Consider the following 19,164-nt stretch of genomic DNA (forward strand, 5'->3'; position numbering starts at 1 on the left):
TAAGTTTCTAGTTGTTCGATTTTACAAAGAAAGACCCTTTAAATTTTAGTTTGGATCAGCTTTACTTTTGATTTTATTAAATGGACGATCTATACCATTCATTCTACACCGTTCTCATTTATTGTCCATTAATTATATCAATAACCAGAAATTATTCAATCTTTTATAATTTTTAAAAACATCCACCAACATCAAACATTTTATCGATGTTTTTATAAAATTGAGATTTCGAAATCTTCATGTTGAGACTGACGTTTAAAAAAAGCGAGAATCCAATCTAATAGCCACAATCAGTACTTAACTTACGTGTAACAACATCTTCCACATAAATCTCCATCACAATCTACGCCAATCTTGCACATGTAACATGTAGTTATGACACACGTTTTTCTTCTTTTCCTTTTATTGGAACAAACTAATTTAGTGAATAATAATAACGAGTGATAAATAGTTTGGCAACTTTTCTTCAAAAAGAAAAAGAAGAAGTTTGGCAATTTCTTACCAAAAAAACCGTTGACAACTATGACAGTATCTTTAATTATTCAGCCCCATAACACAAACAATAAATTGAGGAGCTAATCAACAGAAAACTAGATATGGTTCATCAAACACAAACAAAATTCTTAAAAAAACAAAAAAACAGAGAGAGAACAAAAAACGGTCAGAATTCCAGCATGGGGGCGTTACATGCATGTTTACATGGAAGGTTTAACGTTGATTAAACATTGCACAATAAATTAGAGACCTCGGCTATACTTACAGACACAAACATATTCCTTGCGAGTTCCAGTTTCGTTGTCGTGTTCTTCTTCTGTTTGCCATGCAATCTCTTAAGCTTTCTCAGACTCAGACCAATTTTGCCCTCTCCGGCCACCGGCGGTGCCCTGTTTCGAAATGTCCGGCGACTTCGCTCAAGAGTTTTCCAACCTTGAGGTGTTCTGCTCTCGCGAGCACCGGCTCCAAATCGTTAGGTAATCTTCATCGTTTCTGTTAAAAAAAAAAAAGATTATATGACATTATCGGAGTTTTAAAAATCGTTCGACACATTGAGTACATGTCGACTAGAACCCGTAAGGTATTTTCCTTAGTAAGGTATTTTCCTTCCATGGTACTTATTGATTTAGGTTTTTGAACGAGAGAAAAATTTCTATACCTTTGAGTGCAACCTTCGTGGTTGTGCTTGAATGCAACCTTTGCATTTTAATGTTTTGATTGTAATTGGATTTTAAAAATCAATATGCTCCAAAAACAAATTAAAGGCAACAAATTAAAGGCATTTAGATTGAGAATTTAGTTTCTATTATTCTATTGGGATGAGTTAGACTATTCTTTAGTCCCTTTTATAACATGAATTCACTTTTAACTTAGCTTAGAGTTTGAGTTTGAGCTCGACCCAAGTCCAAGCCTTACCGGCCTCAGTATTATTTGAGTTGGGTTTGGATTGGCTCAATCACTAAAAATTAACCCAAGTTCAATTCATGGACTACAATTAAAATAATCAATTATATCCGAATTAAGCTACAATTAGAGTCTACTTTATTTATTCAAATAATTTTCATCCATGTACATTATCCTGTTTGGACATTTTCATCAACGTCGACGTTTTCATAAGTAGGTTGCTCATATTCTTACATGTAATGGTTAAAATGATCGATTATACCTGAGTTAGCTATAATTCAAGTTTTATTTACTAATTCAAACAAATTTCCATCCATTTTCACATTTTCTTTGATTTTTCTTAAAATATCCGTCGACACCAACAAATCAATTGACATGTCTATAGAATCGAAACCTCGACATTTTTATCGACATCGATATTTCGAACCTTGGTCATAATTATTTTGTGTACATGTGTTTGTTTTTTGTTTGTGTAGGTGTCAATGCTGCAGAATTCATGGAAGCGTCGAAGCATGGAAATCTGGTCCCGCTTTCTCGGTGTCTATTTTCTGATCAGTTGAACCCAATCGTAGCTTATCGGCATTTGGTGAAGGAAAATGATTGGGAGTCTCCTAGCTTTATTTTCGAGTCGGTGGAGTCCAATTCTCAAGTTAAGTTATTGTAATTCATATCTTTATTTTAGAGTTACGAGTGCGAGAATTCAAACTTCCAGCTTGAATTATGTTGACATAATTTTAATATGTGTAAGTTTCAATTTCATTGACACATTTTTTGTGACAGGGTCGTTATAGTGTAGTGGGAGCTCAACCAGCAATGGAGGTAGTGGCGAAGGAGAATAAAGTCACAATTTTGGATCACAAAAAAGGTCGATTGACTCAGGAATTTGTGGATGATCCCTTCATGGTTCCAATCAAAATCTCAGAGCAATGGAAGCCTAAGTCAGTGGGTGGAATTCCAGATACGTTTTGTGGTAAAATTTTCAATTTGGTTAATATAGTTTTAAGATAATTTTAATGTGGTCTATATACTTTAGTCCAATTTCACAAATCATTCATATTCATGTCGTTATCATAATAGCAATTTTATATTTGGATAATTATATTAGTCAGAGTGTAATAATGTCCAAGGCTGACTAAGAAATAAAATAATATCGAAAGATTTGGTAAGTAAAACAAATTTCAATAAGACTTGAGATTTTAACCAAATTAAAGTTAAGTAAAAGTATAAATATTAGATTCAAACTTTGAAGATCATGAAAGACGAAAATGAATGTGCAGGTGGATGGGTGGGTTATTTCTCCTACGATACAATGCGATACGTGGAGAACAAAAAGCTGCCATTCTCAAAGGCTCCAACAGACGATAGAAACCTTGCCGACTTCCATCTAGGCCTTTACGACGAAGTTCTTGTGTTTGATCATATCGAAAAGGTACCAAATTCGAATTCAAATTCAAATTTCATAAAACCCCATCTACTTGGAATGCTGATTTGAAGTTGTTGTTTGTTGAAATTTAGAAAGTTTACATAATACATTGGGTGAGGCTTGATGGGTATTTGTCTGTGGAGAGTGCTTACGAAGATGGAGTAAAGCGTTTAAACATGCTTGTGGAGAAACTTCAAGATGGTGAAGAGTGAGTAACGTACTGTCATTTAAGATGAATTTGAAATTGAAGTTTGAATCTGAAGTTGAATTTGAATTTGAATTTCCAGGCCAAAGTTGAGTCCAGGTTTTGTCGACTTGAATACTCGTCAATTTGGTCCTTCATTAACGAAGTCGAACATGAGTAGTGAGTCTTACAAACAAGCTGTGCTTCGGGCAAAGGAACACATTCTTGCAGGGGACATTTTTCAGATAGTTTTAAGTCAGCGTTTTGAATATCGAACTTTTGCCAATCCTTTTGAAGTTTACAGAGCATTGAGAATTGTCAATCCAAGTCCATATATGGCTTACTTGCAAGTCAGTAAACCAGCTATCTTTACTCTGCTTTGACTATGACTTCAAAAATTTTCAACTCCAACAAGTTCTTAACTAGTTTTCTTTGTTTTTGTTTTGCTGACCCCAGGCTAGAGGCTGTACTTTGGTTGGCTCTAGTCCCGAAATTCTTACTCGTGTAGAAAAGGTAAGGAATTGCCATTTTTTATTAGGACCGTTTGATAACTATTTCATTTTTAGTTTTCTGTTTTTAAAGTTTGCTTAGATTTTGAAAATGTTGATAACAAGACAAAGGACGAGGAATATATGGGAGTTTGAGCTATTTGGGTATGAAAAGGTGTGGCATTTTGCTTGTTTGCTCATGACTTTTTATAACAAGTAGATCATGTTTTCAACAGAATAAGATTGTGAATCGTCCATTGGCTGGAACTGTTCGAAGAGGGAAGACAGAAAACGAAGATGAAATGTTGGAGAAGCAGTTGCTGGATGATGCAAAACAGTGTGCAGAACATATTATGTTGGTTGATTTGGCTCGGAATGATGTTGGAAAGGTCTCAATTTTCATCCATAATATCTGTGCTATTGCCAACTTCTGTGGCTTAACTTCAAAATGAGATAACATGAAATGAGAAACCAAATAAAGTTCTGTTTTGATGATGGTGATACAGGTTTCAAAAAATAGTTCGGTGAAGGTCGAAAAGCTTATGAACATCGAGCGGTATTCGCACGTAATGCACATAAGCTCCACGGTAAAAATACCTTCCAATATAAATGAGAGAAGGGAGAACAACATATTGCACATTAAAGTGATGCAACTGTTGTTGCTTTGTGCAGGTAACAGGAGAGTTACATGACCACCTAACTAGCTGGGATGCCTTGCAAGCTGCATTACCTGTCGGAACCGTTAGCGGAGCACCCAAGGTTTCTTCGTCATTCACCGTACCTAAAATTTAACATCCCACGAGTTATAGTTGTTCTGCGAGATTACTTTATCTATCAATGTTATGTAGGTGAAGGCTATGGAGTTGATTGATGAACTGGAGACAACGAGACGAGGCCCGTATAGCGGTGGCTTTGGTACCGTGGCGTTTAACGGTGATATGGACATAGCGCTTGCTCTCCGAACAATTGTATTTCCAACATCAGCTCATTACGACACAATGTACTCTTACAAGGGCGTGAACCAGCGCCAAGAATGGGTCGCTCATCTTCAAGCCGGTGCTGGCATAGTGGCTGACAGTAGTCCTGATGATGAACACCAAGAATGCCAGAACAAAGCTGCTGCTCTTGCTCGTGCCATCGCCTTGGCCGAGGCCGCTTTTGTTAGTAAATGATAACCTCCAGCTTCTGTGCTTCAAATTGCTCAAAGAATTTTGGTGTAATGGATAGTAAATAAAGTAGCTTCATATGCAACAAAAAGCCATAATATATATGTTTTCATACTTTTCTTGGCCATCTTTGATGGGCTTTATATCAATAAGAAGTTGCATCTTATATATATATATTGTATCAGTTACTGGTGTTTCCTTGTTTGTGTTTTGAGTACTAAAAAGTATTTAAAAAAAAAATGGTAGTGTTTAATTCAAAATTTAAACAGTTGTTAAAACTAATTAATTAACCTTTCACTGGATTGAAAAGTAATAAATTCCAATTTAATAGGAAAAACAAATAGTGAGAACTCTTCTATATATATATACATACACGGTTAAAATATATTTTTGGGAAGATAGAGGAAAGAAGAGGAAGAGAGAGAAAGAGGAGAGAAAAATGGAAAATAAAAATGTCATATAATTTTAAAATAATAAATATACAACTCACCAATGCCGTATTTCGTTAGGGTAATTAACAAAAGTTTAATTTCAAGGATCTTTTAAAACCATTTTTCAAAGGTCAGGGACCAAATTCTTGAGTGTATTTTATCTTTTGTGTATATATATATATATATGCATTTTCTGTTTCTTTGGGAAAACACTGGTAAAGTTTTTTTAGAAAATATTTTAAAAATTTTTAAGATTATTTTTAACTATGTAATCAAATATCGTGAAAATTTGTCCTCCAACAAGATTCAACTTGTAGGTCATTATAGTTGAAACAAGCGAGAAAAGTGAATAACGTTAGGAGATTGAATTCAGTATATATTTATGTTTCCAGCCCAATCCTAATATTTGGAATGATGGCTTTGACATTCTTTTTTGAGTTGAACATACCATTTATTCATTTAATGTATTAAATCTACTTTCCAAACTTAGGATTTGAACATACCATGTAATGTATTCAAGCTACTCCCAATATTAAAGGTTGTACCTACAAACTAACACGAGTCTTTTCAACGTGTTTTACCTTCACTGGTAGGTTCCCTAAAAAATAAGTTTTTAAACCTTTATTCAACTAACGAGGTATAGGTACACCTTACTTTTTGATAGTGTAAGTGGTGCTAGTTGAAGCAGGTTTAGGTAAATGTCCGAGTAAGACTTTTTTTTTAGTAAACTAAGGATAAAACATGCCAAAGAACTTAGGTTGGTTTGGAGGAATAATCTTTCAATCATGAAAGCAACTCAAAATATTAGGTGCATGTACGTGTCAATGGAGAATGTCAGGATCATTAGGTGTCAATTTAGATTCTAAATCCCGATCTTTATACTTTGCCTAAAATGTTATGAAGCTTGTAACTCCCTCTTTTTATTGCTTTTCTATATTATATTTAATAAATAAGTGAATTTTTACCCAACAAAAACAAATGAAATAAAAAAAAGTAGGTGCCATCATTTCTACAATTAGAGAAATAAATAAAAAAGAACTACTAAACTAAAATGAATGGGATAGTTTAGAGAGAGCAAAAATAGAGTTGAAACATAGATTTTTCTATGCTACCAATCTCAACCTCTATACAATCATTCAAACAATTGTTTCTAAATAAGCTTAGCTTGTTCATTATATCAGCATTTCTTTCTCTGCGCAAAAGAAAGCATGGTTTTGTTAGCTTACTGATATGACAAAATTGAACTTCACAACACAACTGCAAAAGGATTATAAGTTTTTTGCATACTTTGAATCTTCCTTGCAAAATGGATACAAATGTATAGTATTTCTCGAGCGAGACAACGAAAATCTACTAAAAAACATGAACAAAATGCAACCTCACGACTCGGTTTTAGTGATCAGTGAGGCTTGACAGCTTGCTAAGTTTTTGCCAAGGCATTGTGCTCATACATCCAATCCCTATGAAAAAATTTCTCTTGCAAGGCGTAGTTGGGCAACAGCATCACTGATATTCATTCTCTGGCTAGGTACTTGGGCAGAACATGCCACTCCTATGCTGAAAATGGAAAACAAGCACTCTTTAATTCTGAGAGATTGATTAGCCTGAGGCATAGCATTATTTTTGCCTGTTCCCTCTGGTTTTCGAACACTCGTTGTTGGATCTGCTATTCGTTCTACCAGGTTGGGTAAAGTCATAAGAACATAGTTCTTCTCAAGCATAGTATTGTTGTTATCTACTCCCTCTAGTCCTTGAAGGTGCATGGTTGGATCCACTACTTGTTCGACTCGGTCGGGTAGAGCTGAAAGAACATAGTTGTTCAAGGTCAAGCCATCTTTGAACATATCATCAGTTGGCCTCTTTCCAGTGAACATCTCCAACAAAAGGATGCCATAACTGTACACATCGCCGTATGTCGAAACCTCGCTTCCCATACCGTACTCTACACTTGTTCATGGACAGTTGAAGAAAGAGTTAAGAGTATTTAAAACCATTTCTTATCAGAAAATATGCACATTTTTTTAGAAAGAACATAGTTTTCCTATTTTTCTTTGAAGTATGGTTTTTGTTTGTGTGGATAAAGATAATATATCAGATAGAAGATAATCAAAGTCACCTGGAGGAGCATAACCAATGGAGCCTCTAATACCGATTGACCCGGTTTCGGTTGATACTTTTCGGAAGGAAGTTTGAGCCATAATTTTTGCCAATCCAAAATCTCCAATGTGAGCAGTCATGTCAGCATCCAAAAGAACATTGCTAGGCTTCAAGTCACAGTGAGCTATTGGCATGGGGCTGCCATTGTGCAGATAATCCAAAGCACTAGCTACATCAATGGCAATACTAAGCCTTTTAGTGATATTTAAATATCCTTGGCCCTCTTCCTGGTTTACTGGATGTAGCCACTTCTCTAAGCTCCCATTAACCATGAAATCATAAACCAATGCCATGAAATCGTTTCCTTGAAAATCGAAACCCAAACATGCAGAAAGAATTTTGACAAGATTTCGGTGTTTAATGTTTCTAAGGGCTTCACATTCTGCTAGAAAACTCTTTGATGCTCTTCTATGTTGAAGGTTGAACACTTTAACTGCAACAACTCCTCCATCCTGACTGAGAGTTCCTTTATAAACGGACCCGTAACTGCCGACTCCAATTAGATTGTTGGAAGAGAACTCATTGGTGGCTTTAAGAAGGTCATTGTAAGATACAACAAAATAGGAAACTCTTGGCAATGGACCTGAATCCAGCTTATTTCTTTTCTTCCTTGACCAGAAAAAAAGCAGAGAACATAAGACCAGAAGACTTGCCACCAGTCCACCAGCAACTGAGATGATTACCTTCCATGTCATGGATAATTTCTCCTTTGTGGGATTATTCAAACTGCATCTTGGTAGATTCAATTCAGGTATACCGCCGCAAAGTTGCTTATTTCCAATAATTGACAAAGCAGTTCTATTTTTGAACACTCCTTGAGTGGGAACCTCACCTTCCAAATTGTTGAAGGATAAATTCAAATAGCTCAGAAATCTTAACTCCTGCAAGTAAGACGGAATTTGGCCTGACAAATGGTTGCGAGAGAGGTCGAGATTTTCAAGACCTCTCAAAGCACTCAAAGACTGAGGTATAGAGCCCTGAAGGAAGTTCCCACCCAAGTTAAGATCTTCTAAGTTTGTGCAACCACTGAGAGTAGATGGAATAGCCCCAGTTAACAAGTTGTCTGAAATATGCAAATAGCCAAGGTTTACCAATTTCCCCACTTCCAAGGGAATGGAGCCAGTCAAAAAATTCTCAGAAAGATCCAGAGCAATGGATAAAGATGAAACACTCAATAACTCTTTTGGTATTGTACCAGTTAGATGGTTCTGAGAAAGAGCCAGCATCAGCAAATTCTGGTTTTCTCCAAGACTTGATGGTATGGCTCCTGTCAAGTTGTTCAACCTCAGATTACATCTCCCTAGCGCAGACAAATTTCCAAAAGAGTGGGGGATTGTCCCTGAGAGTTTGTTCATATTCAAAAACAAATCATTCAGTTTTTTTAGTTTCCCCAGTGAACTTGGTATAGAACCAGTCAGTTGGTTACTCTCCAAACCCAATGCCTCCAATTGAATGAGATTGCCAATTTCAGTTGGAATGGTTCCATGAATATAATTCCTTCCGAATCCAATAGTCCTGAGCTTCGTAGAGAAGTTGCTTATATATTCTGGAAGCAGTCCACCAAAATTGTTGTCACTGATGGATATAGCACTCAAATTGGTGCAGTTAACTAGAGAAGACAGAAAATTCAAGTCATCAACATCCCTATATCCAAGATTGTTCTCAAAGAGTCCAAGATTCTCGAGATGCCTCATGCTTGCCAAGCTCGGAACGTTCCCTGTAAACATGTTATTTGCGATGGAAAACATCACAAGTTCTGAGGCATTGGATAGTGTAGAAGGAATTGGTCCACTGAATTGATTGGTGTGGATTCTAAGGACCTGAAGGTTTGGGAATACGAGGCCTAAATCTGTGGGAAGGCGACCCTCAAGCTGGTTTACTGGAAGTGATAAGATTCTTATGGACGAAAGGTTGTAGATTGAGGAAGGGATAGTACCTGTCAGTTTGTTTGCCCCAATGGAAAGATCTGTCAAATTTTTCAACTGCCCAAAACTACTTGGAATGCTTCCATGGAAATTATTCAGACTTGCCCAAAAGCCCCTGAGAGATGACAGATTTCCAAGTGTTTCAGGCAATTCTCCAAACAGTTGGTTGGAAGTCAAATCAAGTACTTGAAGCTTGGATAACCGCCCGAGTTTGCTCGGCAATTCGCCAGTCAGATTGTTGCTAAGAAGGCCAATGTATTGGAGCTCTGAGCAGTTTGACATGGTGAAGGGAATCTCCCCTACAAATTTGTTGTTTCCCAAGTCCAATATTTGCAGCCTGCTCAATCTGCCAATATCTTGTGGAATTTCCCCCCCAAAGCTATTGTTATGGAGGTTTAATACCATAAGGAAGCTCAAGTTCCCTATAGAAGGTGACAATTGACCAACAAATTGATAAGAGGGAAGATTCAACTCAGTGACCCTCTGTTGTAAACTACATTTAACCCCTTCCCAGTTGCAGAAATGAACAGATTCATTCCAGGAGGTGAAGAGGCGAAATGGGTCAAGAGTTATCCAAGACTTGAAAGAAAGCAATTCAAGCCTATCTGTGTCATTTCCTCCAACTGCTGCTGAGGCCAAAGAAGGATTAAGTAGAAGAAATGACATAACAAACAGCCCCAGTTTGCACCATTTCAAACAATGGAGATTGCTTCCACAGTACTCCATAAGAAGGATTAAGCTTCAGTGAATGAAGTTCAAGAAACTGATGGCAGTTTATCAGAGCCAGTAGCAATCTGGTGCTTTGAAATCTTGGAAGGAATTTCAATTAGGACTTTCTGACATTATTGTCTGATTCTGCTTCCTATTTATAAACATCAGAAAACAAGAACCAGTGGTCTTGAGAATCGTGTTGAATTCAAGCCAAAGATTTGGATTTTTATTATTATTATTATTTTTGATGATATGGGCAAACAGATCATGTTTGAAGACTTAATAATGTGTTGAAGTGGCAGGTTGAGACAATATATTGGTTGACTTAATTGGATTAATTGATGGCAGGAAACTAGAGCCGCCGCCATCAACCGTGTCGTGTGTGAAAGGGACAGCTGTTGGATCTGAAGACTTCCAAAAGAGGGAGAAGATAAATAAGCTGGGAAAACAGAACAGGTCAGAATGTAAAGTAATGTCATTTTGTTGAGGTTTATCCTGTCCCTCATATATGTATTTACTCTATATATATTTTTCAATACAATTCGAATTCATCCTCTCGACTGTTCATTTCAAACTAGACGATCTATTAAACCAATTGATTGAGGATTATAAATGGATCTCTTTTTTTTAACTAGATTGGGAATCCATGGACTTTTCATAGGACTCATTTTACTAACAGGGGTTTATCCCCACTTTAGCTACTTTAGCAGTTTGGCCAGTCACTCGAGATTCCCGATTATTTCATTTTCTAGTGTTAGCAATGTATATACATTGGTTGAGAGCCACTGGGAGTTTTTAATGTGATGTGTATAGAAATAGACCAATAGAAATAAACCACGTCATAAAAGTCAGTAGAAAATCATACTTATCGATGTATAGGTAAGTGTCATTGGTATAAAGTTAGGATTATTTCATTGGACATAATTGTGATGCACTTCTCAAAAAAAAAACAAAATTTGCTCAAACATATTCTCTTAAGTTTTAAGTACTATTTTAGTCCCTTTACGTTCGAAATGTCTATTTGAACCTCGATTCATTTTAGTCTTTATACTTTAAAAATGTTCGTTTTGGTCCTTATATTTTTAAACAATAATCATTTTGGTTCCTTCAATTTCACTTTATCTCATTTTTTTCTATTACGATTTTGCATAACACGTTGCTCATCAAAATTTTTGAGATGCAAATCATAAATTTGTATAAATTTTTTGTATTAAAATTTTAAAAATATAGGCCAAAATAATCACTTTTAGACCAAAAATATGTATTTTGAAAATATAAGAACTAAAATGAATAAAAGTTTTTTTTTAAAGAAAATAAAAGTTAAAAATACATGGACGATTAAATACATGACAGATAGTATTTACAATACTAAACCGGCTCTCAATTAGATCACACTTATTAAACATAACACCTCAACAAATAAACTACAAACTAAATCAAAAAGTATGTAAGCAAATCATTTTCTTTTAAAAACAATTATTTCTATATCATAGTAAATCTTCAATATTATTTTTTAGAATGGTCAACTTAACATATCATTTGTTTAGATATTTATTTAATATAAAAAATTATCTAAAAGTCTTTTGATACATATTGACTTTTTTTATAGAACAGATACATATAGACATTGGTGATTGGAATGATTTGTTTTTTTTTTTTTAATTAAGCTGACATGCAAAAGTTGATAACTTAATTAAGTGATCTGTTACAATTTTTATTATCTTCAGCATTTCTTTTATTAAATTTTTTAAAAGAAAAATCCCATGTAGAAAATAAAATAGAATTATATGGAATAAAATCAAACATTCATCAACATAATGCAATCCACAGTGCCTCTGTTTTATAATCTTACATGAGTCAATGGTCAAACTTCATTTAACGAGCTTATTCTTTCATTTTTCAATTTCTCCACCTGTCTATGGAAAAATTTCTAATACTATTATCACTTAAATTAAAATAACCAATCAAATAACCATAGAATAGGTCAAAATTAACATATCAGTAACTTTTATATTTGAGTTCGGTTAAATAGTCTAAAATAAAAAATAACCCATCAAATTTTTGACATGCTAGAGATAAAAATGGCTTTTTGAAGACCTACTACAATGCCTACCCTTTCTCTGCACAAGTTGTTGCCTTTACCTGAAACCCACCTGCCTTTTCGAGTTTTTACCCGATTCGAACTCTAATATAGTTAAATTTCGAGCTCGGTAGAACCTGTTTACTATGTCCAAAAATGGACATGTGATGTAAGAAAACTACCAACATCTAGTGACGGCAAGAACATTTTGAGAATTTTAACCAAATCTTAGGACTATAATGAAAAGTTTAAAATTAAGAACCAAATTAAAACAAGTCAAACAATGGTAATTTAACCTTCAGGACACAAATGAAATCAGCCGTGTAGTACAGGGAATTTCCCCATCTGCATGTGGAAGAGGGAAGCTGAGCTTGTTCAACCAATTTAATGGTGAAGTAGAGGTTACCATTTTGAATAAAAACAAGTTGAAGAAAATGTAGAGATTATTCAACCAATTACTCGAGGCTTAAATATATGCATAAATAATAAACAACATGCATACTCTCAGACGCCCTCATTGACCCGCCATTTACTTTGATAAATCTATTTCAGAATCCAGACAAGGATGCCTAAACAATCTCACAGTTCACACCACCTACAGGCTACAGCCTTTTCTACGAAATTTTGTGATGCAGTCGGAGTAGAAGCCTATGTTCTTAAATGTTAAAATACCCAGGAAAGCTATTAAGGCAAGCAATTGACTGACTTAGAAGTGTATCCTCGTCATTAGGAGATCCTGAAGTACTCCATGTAGATTCCAGTGACTGCGTAAAATCTGCACTGGGTCGGAGAATCGATACATTGTCAATAGTTAACGGTCTCAAAGGTTCAATATCTTAAGCAACTAGGAAATACCTCAACCGTGTAGAAAATGCGTAAGAAGATAGTTCAGCATATAACTTTGTTCCTCTAGCCATACAAAGCTCTGGAATTACATAAATACAACAATCAACGACTCAATGAACTTTACATTAGTCCTAGACACATGATTGATTTGGTTATCACTTCCACGATTATCATCTTTGTACCATCATGAAAGTTGATGTCCAAAATGAAACATTTGATTGATCAGAATGGCAGTTTAAATCCAAATGAGCGATCAGCTTCTTCACCTAGCGCACATGATGCGGGGAGATCGACCTCCTCTCTCACTGCCAATTTCATCATCCATTTCACTTGCATCCAAACAGAGACCATTATTGTTGACACTCATTTCGGAACTAGCATTGCTGCTCGTAGCAAGAGGTGAATCTGAAACACTAACAGTTCTGCTTCGGGATGGCCCAGATCGTACACTATACATTGAAGAAGCTGGAATATTTGTCATCAATGGGCGTAGATTACCTGGAATGCTTCGCCTTATATCCTGTTCAAGAATAGTTTGCATAGTGTTAAACAAGAATGTGAAGTTTATTCCAAAATTACGTTGTCAGAAAGGAAAGATAGAAATTCCCTTCCACCAAAAAGATCCCCTGAAAAAAGATTGGATGCATACCATGTGTCTTATTGCCATATCAAGAGACTTCTTAGATAGTGTTCTCCCAAAGCCCGAGCTATCTGGCGATGAAGACTTCCCAGACAGATTTCCATGAGGTGAATGTTTGTCATCTTGCTTTGGAGGGGCCAATTTGCGCATGTTTATTACCCTTTCAACCATTTTCGTCCCCATCAATACAGGGCTTATGTTGGCATTAGCTTTAGAATACGCACGGCTTATTGCAGGGACAGAGCTCCCACTAAGATGGATATTCCCATTAGGCGCACGGCCTCTAGAAGGAGAGCATGATTGTCGTCTTGGCCTACCATTTGAAACAGGTTCTACAGAAGACGACCGTGCACTGGGTGCTCCAGGCCGACCCCTTGTGGCTGAAAGTGGCCTTTCAGGAAGTGACGTCCTTAAATTGGGTGGAGCATCAAGAGAGAAACCAGGCATGTCTGAAGGATTCCATGGTCTGGATTTAACTGTTGGGGAAGAACCTCTTGATGGTACTGGATTCTTTGACACAGTTGGAGATGGCTTTGAAATTGATGATGAAGACTTGACTAAGGAAACAGGTGCACTTGGTGCACTTGATGGTGTGGATGGCCGACGAGTTGGAGTTGAGGCCCTTGATGTGGACTTAGGTGGAGGTACAGTAGGTCGGGAAGTCGGTGTTGACGATCTTGCTGTTGCTCTTGATGTTGGAGTAGAAGATCTTGCAGAAACTGAGGACCTGGTTGAAGAAACAGTAGCCTGCCTAGTCATGTTAACTGTTGGCTTGGCTGAGGCAGCTGCCAGCTTATTTGAAGCTGTTGTAAGCTTAGCCGAGGAAACTGTTGTTTTACTTGAAGGCAAAGTTGCACGGGAAGTAGGTGTTGAGGATCTGGAAGTTTTAGATGTTGTGGTTAATGTAGGACGCCCGGTTGGTGTAGCAGGTCTTGATCCAGGACCTCCAGATGATGAAGGCCTACGTATCACCACACTTGAAGAGTTCAATCCTGGGGAAGAAGCTGATTGTTTTGAGACTAAGCTGCTCCTCGTAGTAGGCTCTTGCTGGAGATTTGCGAGCTGAACCCAGAAAAGGAGAATGACTTAACAAGTGATTAAAAACAGAGATAATTAATAACACAACATTAGTAACTGCTATTGTAATTATTGAGGGATATTAAAATAAATTATTCTATATAGAGCTTAAGATTGCAAATTCATTGAGTGCCACCCAAATGTCAAATCCCAAGCAATTAAGGAATTTAGATAGGTAGATTTTCACTTGGCCTATAAATGAAGGATTTATCCAACTTGTTCTGATCATGAACAAAGTAACAAACTATGACGTTGGCATAAACACACTTGGGAAGTGTGAACTACAACACTGGTCTTCCTATTACTGTCTATCAACGGAAGAAATAATACTATGTTTCCTATCCTTCTGCTTTATAAAACCAGAGTCGTTTCATTATGGCCAAAGCGCCAAGTCCAGCCTTTTCCTTCTGAACTTCACAAGAAACAGACTTTCCAAAAGAAAAGCACCAAGGAAGGTTGAAAGTTACTACTAACATATCCGGTGAGATTCCCAAGCTCTTATAATCCCACAATGACATCTATGTCTTTTAGAACCAAAGTCAAGTACCAACAAGTTATTCAACTAATTGAACTAAGAAAGAACTTACTCTAGATTTCAGCACATTGGGACGACCCATTGGAGTAGCATGGCTCATTAAGACCCTTTCTGACTCCGTTTCCAAAGATGGAAAAAGAGGAGTTCCAGGAGGAGTAAGAAGCCTGAAAAAAATAACAAGTAAACTTCTGGTTAATTTAACTGATTCTTCAACTTGCACAAAGTAAGATCTATAACGAATTGTCAAACCACTAGGTATGAACCATTTTTAAACCCACAAGAATAATTAAAATAGAGATTCCAATTCCTTAAAAAAGATACTTTTCACTATTGGCATTGAATGATAACAGCCATGTCTAGACAGAGGCAAAAGACACTTCTTGATAGTCTTGTCCGCAACTCCCAACCAACCCCATCCCCTTCCCCACCTATGAACATAAAGTTTCAAACAACACCGAATCTAGGGAACCAGACAGAGTCGCTCTGGGGCTCCCATGTTAAAGTTTCAATAACCCAAAACCTCATAATCTGTGGCAATTGGTATTCAACACAAGTATTTTTTTTTTTTTTTTTTTTTTTTTCGAAAAGAAACAGATTTCATTAATGTAATGAAATGGTAAAAGAAGCAAAAGGGGAAGATCCCAAACCAAGGGAGTTACAAAAAAGCTCTCCAATTGGTTAAAAGAGAAACAAAGCTATAGTGTTTAAAGATAGGAGAACATTTACACCAAGAAACAACCATAGACACTATAGCTTCAAAAATGATGCCAACGGAAAGCTCCTTTCGACCACAAATATTATTATATCATGTTTCGACCACAAATATTATTATATCATGTCCAAAATTTCGACCACAAAATCAACATTTTTGCAAAATATGTGTGGTTGCTTTATAGCAGTGGTTTGGCTAGACTTGCTCACACAGTCCTGAACTAATCCCCATTTGAGAACGGGCTAACCTTACAACATTTCATGTTAGGAAATATATAGATAATCCAATTTCCTAGATAGGGGGCAACCACGATTTAAACTTATATGACCTCAAAGACTTCTAAATCAGTAGCTTGACGCTTCGACCACTAATTAATGGTGTGCTTATTCTAGAAGTGAAATTGATCATAAATTTTAAGAATTCTACCTTTTTTTACAAAGAAGTGCTTGAGGTCATGCAGTATCACATGGGAAAATTTTGAGACCTTTTCCATTAAATTTGAGACCTCTCTAAAATTCAGAAGTTGAGAGGGAAGAGCCTTCTAGTTTTTCCATCCCTGACAAGTCTAAACATGCCATTGTCATCCTCATCAATAAAGCTAAAGCCAAAGGAATGGACCTCATCCACACAGCACATTTTTATCCATATCACAAAGCACATGATGCACGTTCAATGGTCCAGAAATCTTAGGTAGGCTTTTGTTCTTACAATTAAATAATAGTCAAGCTAGGGTAGATGTTCTCTGTTAACAAGTGGATTTCTAGAAAATTATCTGCCCACGCCTTCAGAAACTTCCAAATACCTATTTCATCCCTTAAATAAAAGAAATTCCTTTTCAACAAGTATAAATAAGTAGTAATCGAGTAGAAACAAAGAGACACAACATAAGTGCCATAGCAGAAAAAATAACAAAAAATGGACATCCCCAACAACTTCAGTTCATATCTCTCTCACATCACTAACATGAGAGCCAAGCTAAAGCTCATCAGAGCCACACTCTTTTACACCATAGTTCAAAAACTTGGTCCATTCATATCTCTCTCAGGCCACTAATGATACAAGTACGACAACTAATATACAACATTAAAAAGGGTTGCAAATTAAACCCTTGTGGTATGTACAATTTACAAAGCATACACATATTTCTAAAATGGTCTTAAGTACCCTGTATTATTATTATTATTATTATTTTTTCCCTTCTCTTAAGTTATGTTGTTCGTCCACGGTGTAAGAGAGCAGCAATTTATGAATGATTGTGTAATCTAGGATAAAAGCAGCAATTTTCTATAGGGAATATTCATTCTATTAACTAAAGCGAGAACTGTAAGGTGATAAGCTTTACCAATCATAATCATTTTTATCATTGTCAGAATTAAGAAAATCATCAGCACCAGTCTTGCGAGTAGGGGCTGGGGTTGCTGATGCGATGTTAAATATTGGAGAAGTTCCTGGTTTTGTTCCTGCACAAAACAGAAAATTGAATTCGATAAAACATGAGTAGAACAAGCAAAATTAGGCGTCAAAGAAAACAGCGGATTACTCCTTTCCTTTCTGGATCAGTATTCATCTGATAGACAAAAGAAACGAGGGCTACAAAAGCTTTTCAACTCTCGATTAAGGATGGATTCTAGAAATCTCCAGAACAATGCCACAAAGCAAAACCTCAGAGTTGAAGTGCAAGTCCAAAGTTTAAAACAAAGGCCATACCTAAAGGCGCATCGAACTCTTCCGCGTTGTTAGAGAGAAGATCATTCCTCTCCTTCTCACGCTTTCTCATTTCCAAGAACAACGCGAGTTCCTCTTCCTTATCTTTCATCACCGACGCCCTTAATCCCCCAACTTGCTGCTGCCGCTGCCTCACCGGAGCTTGCATTTGCGATTCCAAAGCCCTAAAACTACGATTCATCTCTAAATCCCCCAAGTTCCGTGCCCAAAAAATCTCGATAATCACAGGTATATCACCAAGAATACCTCAAAACCAAAAACAAAAAAATAAACCACGCTGTTCGTTTACGCTGTCAGCTCCCAGAACAACACCCATACCAAACCATCCCTCAACAGTGCGACACCTAAATGCAAAACCAATTAGATCTGCAACAAAGCTCCCCGGCCACAACACGTCGAAACACGACCTATCAGGTGAGTAATCCGCATCTAAATCTCAATTTCCTTCTCCGAATATACAAACTTCTTCACTCCAGCGCCCCAAAACTTCAACAAGCAGTTGTAGAGAGAGAGAGAGAGAGAGAACACAGTAAGAAAGAGGTCCCAAAGTGAGAGAAGTAAGCAGACGTGGGCGAAATCAAAGCAGAATAATCAGGAGCCGGAGGTTGCGGAATCCGCCATTGTTGGTCGATGGAGCTCAGAAAATAGAAAGAGGTGACATTCACAGGTCGAACGATGCCGTATGGAGTGCGAAACGGGGAAAATACCGGTGTTCTTAAGCACCATGCTTCTTCCTTTTTTTTTCTTTTTTTCCTTTTTTTTTCTTTTTTTTCTTTCCTCTCACTTGAAGTCTACGTTTTCGTGTTGGGCCTTTTAGTTTTAGGTGGCTCGATATAAATACTGGATAAATCCCCATTTTGCCCCCTGTTCTCGTTTCTTTTTCCTTTGCAGTTGTGCCCTCTGTGTTTACGGAAATTGTAATTGAGACCAAGATTCTGAAGATATTTGAGCTTTGAGTTTTAACATCTCATCTCTTTGAAAGGGAGGGATTTTGAATTAGACCTACTCCAATAACCGCCTTTTTAACTCTCTCACCTTTTTCAGATTTATTTTACATCTTATTCTTTTATTTAAATGTAGTAAGATATGGATAATGTTATCAATTTTATTTTAAAAAAATATGGGAACGCTTGCAAAAGTAGCAAAAGAACCAATATAATTTTGTAAAACTTATAATTACTTTCCAATTTTGTATAACTACCAAAATCTGGAGGTCTAACCCAGTAAAGTAAAGGTTAAATATATTCCTAATTCTGGTTTTGTTGCAGTAAGATGATCGGTTCGAAAGCGTTGGAGAGAAGAGAAAGTGGTAAAAATCTCTCTCGGTTATCGAGCAGTCGGACTACTCTTCAATAACCAGAATGACCCCTTTTATACTTTACGTGAATGTTGATATACCATTGACATACCAAATCTGTTATATTTTTAAAATTGAAGGAATCGATAATCGATATATGACATGAATGTTGATATAATATTATAATACTTCAAAACATGAAAGGGTCAAATCATAATACTAAGGTCTCATCCTATAACTATTTCGTCGTTTTTTTTTATGATTACAAAGCCAATAAGCATAGAGATAAAACAAAAAACAGATTGAGATAAAAAAAAAAAAGCTAATAAGCATAATTATCTCATGCTTGAAATAATGGTCGATCTCGAG

At 36.4% G+C, this 19,164-nt stretch overlaps 3 protein-coding genes across 3 annotated transcripts; 1 reads left to right on the top strand and 2 right to left on the bottom strand.

The window, feature by feature from the left end:
- The first annotated feature begins 583 nt into the window (after positions 1-583).
- LOC111006033 (anthranilate synthase alpha subunit 1, chloroplastic) lies at positions 584-4,831 on the top strand. Its single transcript, XM_022277770.2, has 11 exons — positions 584-971; positions 1,875-2,047; positions 2,179-2,368; positions 2,676-2,827; positions 2,914-3,029; positions 3,109-3,355; positions 3,462-3,518; positions 3,730-3,882; positions 4,000-4,080; positions 4,166-4,252; positions 4,342-4,831. The coding sequence occupies exons 1-11, from the start codon at positions 821-823 to the stop codon at positions 4,663-4,665; spliced, it is 1,731 nt and encodes a 576-aa protein (XP_022133462.1). The 5' UTR covers positions 584-820; the 3' UTR covers positions 4,666-4,831.
- Positions 4,832-6,202: 1,371 nt separating this feature from the next.
- On the bottom strand, positions 6,203-10,336 carry LOC111006202 (receptor kinase-like protein Xa21). Its single transcript, XM_022277983.2, has 2 exons — positions 7,207-10,336; positions 6,203-7,032 (listed from the first exon to the last, which is right to left on the bottom strand). The coding sequence occupies exons 1-2, from the start codon at positions 9,896-9,898 to the stop codon at positions 6,551-6,553; spliced, it is 3,174 nt and encodes a 1,057-aa protein (XP_022133675.1). The 5' UTR covers positions 9,899-10,336; the 3' UTR covers positions 6,203-6,550.
- A 2,463-nt stretch (positions 10,337-12,799) lies between these two features.
- LOC111006344 (flocculation FLO11-like protein) lies at positions 12,800-18,314 on the bottom strand. Its single transcript, XM_022278222.2, has 5 exons — positions 17,481-18,314; positions 17,116-17,233; positions 15,114-15,225; positions 13,459-14,511; positions 12,800-13,329 (listed from the first exon to the last, which is right to left on the bottom strand). The coding sequence occupies exons 1-5, from the start codon at positions 17,677-17,679 to the stop codon at positions 13,072-13,074; spliced, it is 1,740 nt and encodes a 579-aa protein (XP_022133914.1). The 5' UTR covers positions 17,680-18,314; the 3' UTR covers positions 12,800-13,071.
- Positions 18,315-19,164: the final 850 nt, after the last annotated feature.

The sequence above is a fragment of the Momordica charantia genome (assembly GCF_013281855.1).
Source record: "Momordica charantia cultivar OHB3-1 chromosome 4 unlocalized genomic scaffold, Mcharantia_2.0 BLBB01000004.1, whole genome shotgun sequence".
NCBI classification, from domain to species: domain Eukaryota; kingdom Viridiplantae; phylum Streptophyta; class Magnoliopsida; order Cucurbitales; family Cucurbitaceae; genus Momordica; species Momordica charantia.

Bases quoted from the DNA above. Each gene is read 5' to 3' on its own strand.
- LOC111006344 (XM_022278222.2), bottom strand. From the start codon at position 17,679: ATGAATCGTAGTTTTAGGGCTTTGGAATCGCAAATGCAAGCTCCGGTG. The intron at 15,226-17,115 runs GTAAAGCTTATC...TATTTTTTTCAG, and splicing joins GATAAAAATGATTATGATTG to GCTTCTTACTCCTCCTGGAA. The intron at 14,512-15,113 runs GTAAGTTCTTTC...TTCTGGGTTCAG, and splicing joins CCAATGTGCTGAAATCTAGA to CTCGCAAATCTCCAGCAAGA.
- LOC111006202 (XM_022277983.2), bottom strand. From the start codon at position 9,898: ATGGAGTACTGTGGAAGCAATCTCCATTGTTTGAAATGGTGCAAACTG. The intron at 7,033-7,206 runs GTGACTTTGATT...GAACAAGTGTAG, and splicing joins CATTGGTTATGCTCCTCCAG to AGTACGGTATGGGAAGCGAG.
- LOC111006033 (XM_022277770.2), top strand. From the start codon at position 821: ATGCAATCTCTTAAGCTTTCTCAGACTCAGACCAATTTTGCCCTCTCC. The intron at 972-1,874 runs GTAATCTTCATC...TTGTTTGTGTAG, and splicing joins CACCGGCTCCAAATCGTTAG to GTGTCAATGCTGCAGAATTC. The intron at 2,048-2,178 runs GTTAAGTTATTG...TTTTTGTGACAG, and splicing joins CGGTGGAGTCCAATTCTCAA to GGTCGTTATAGTGTAGTGGG.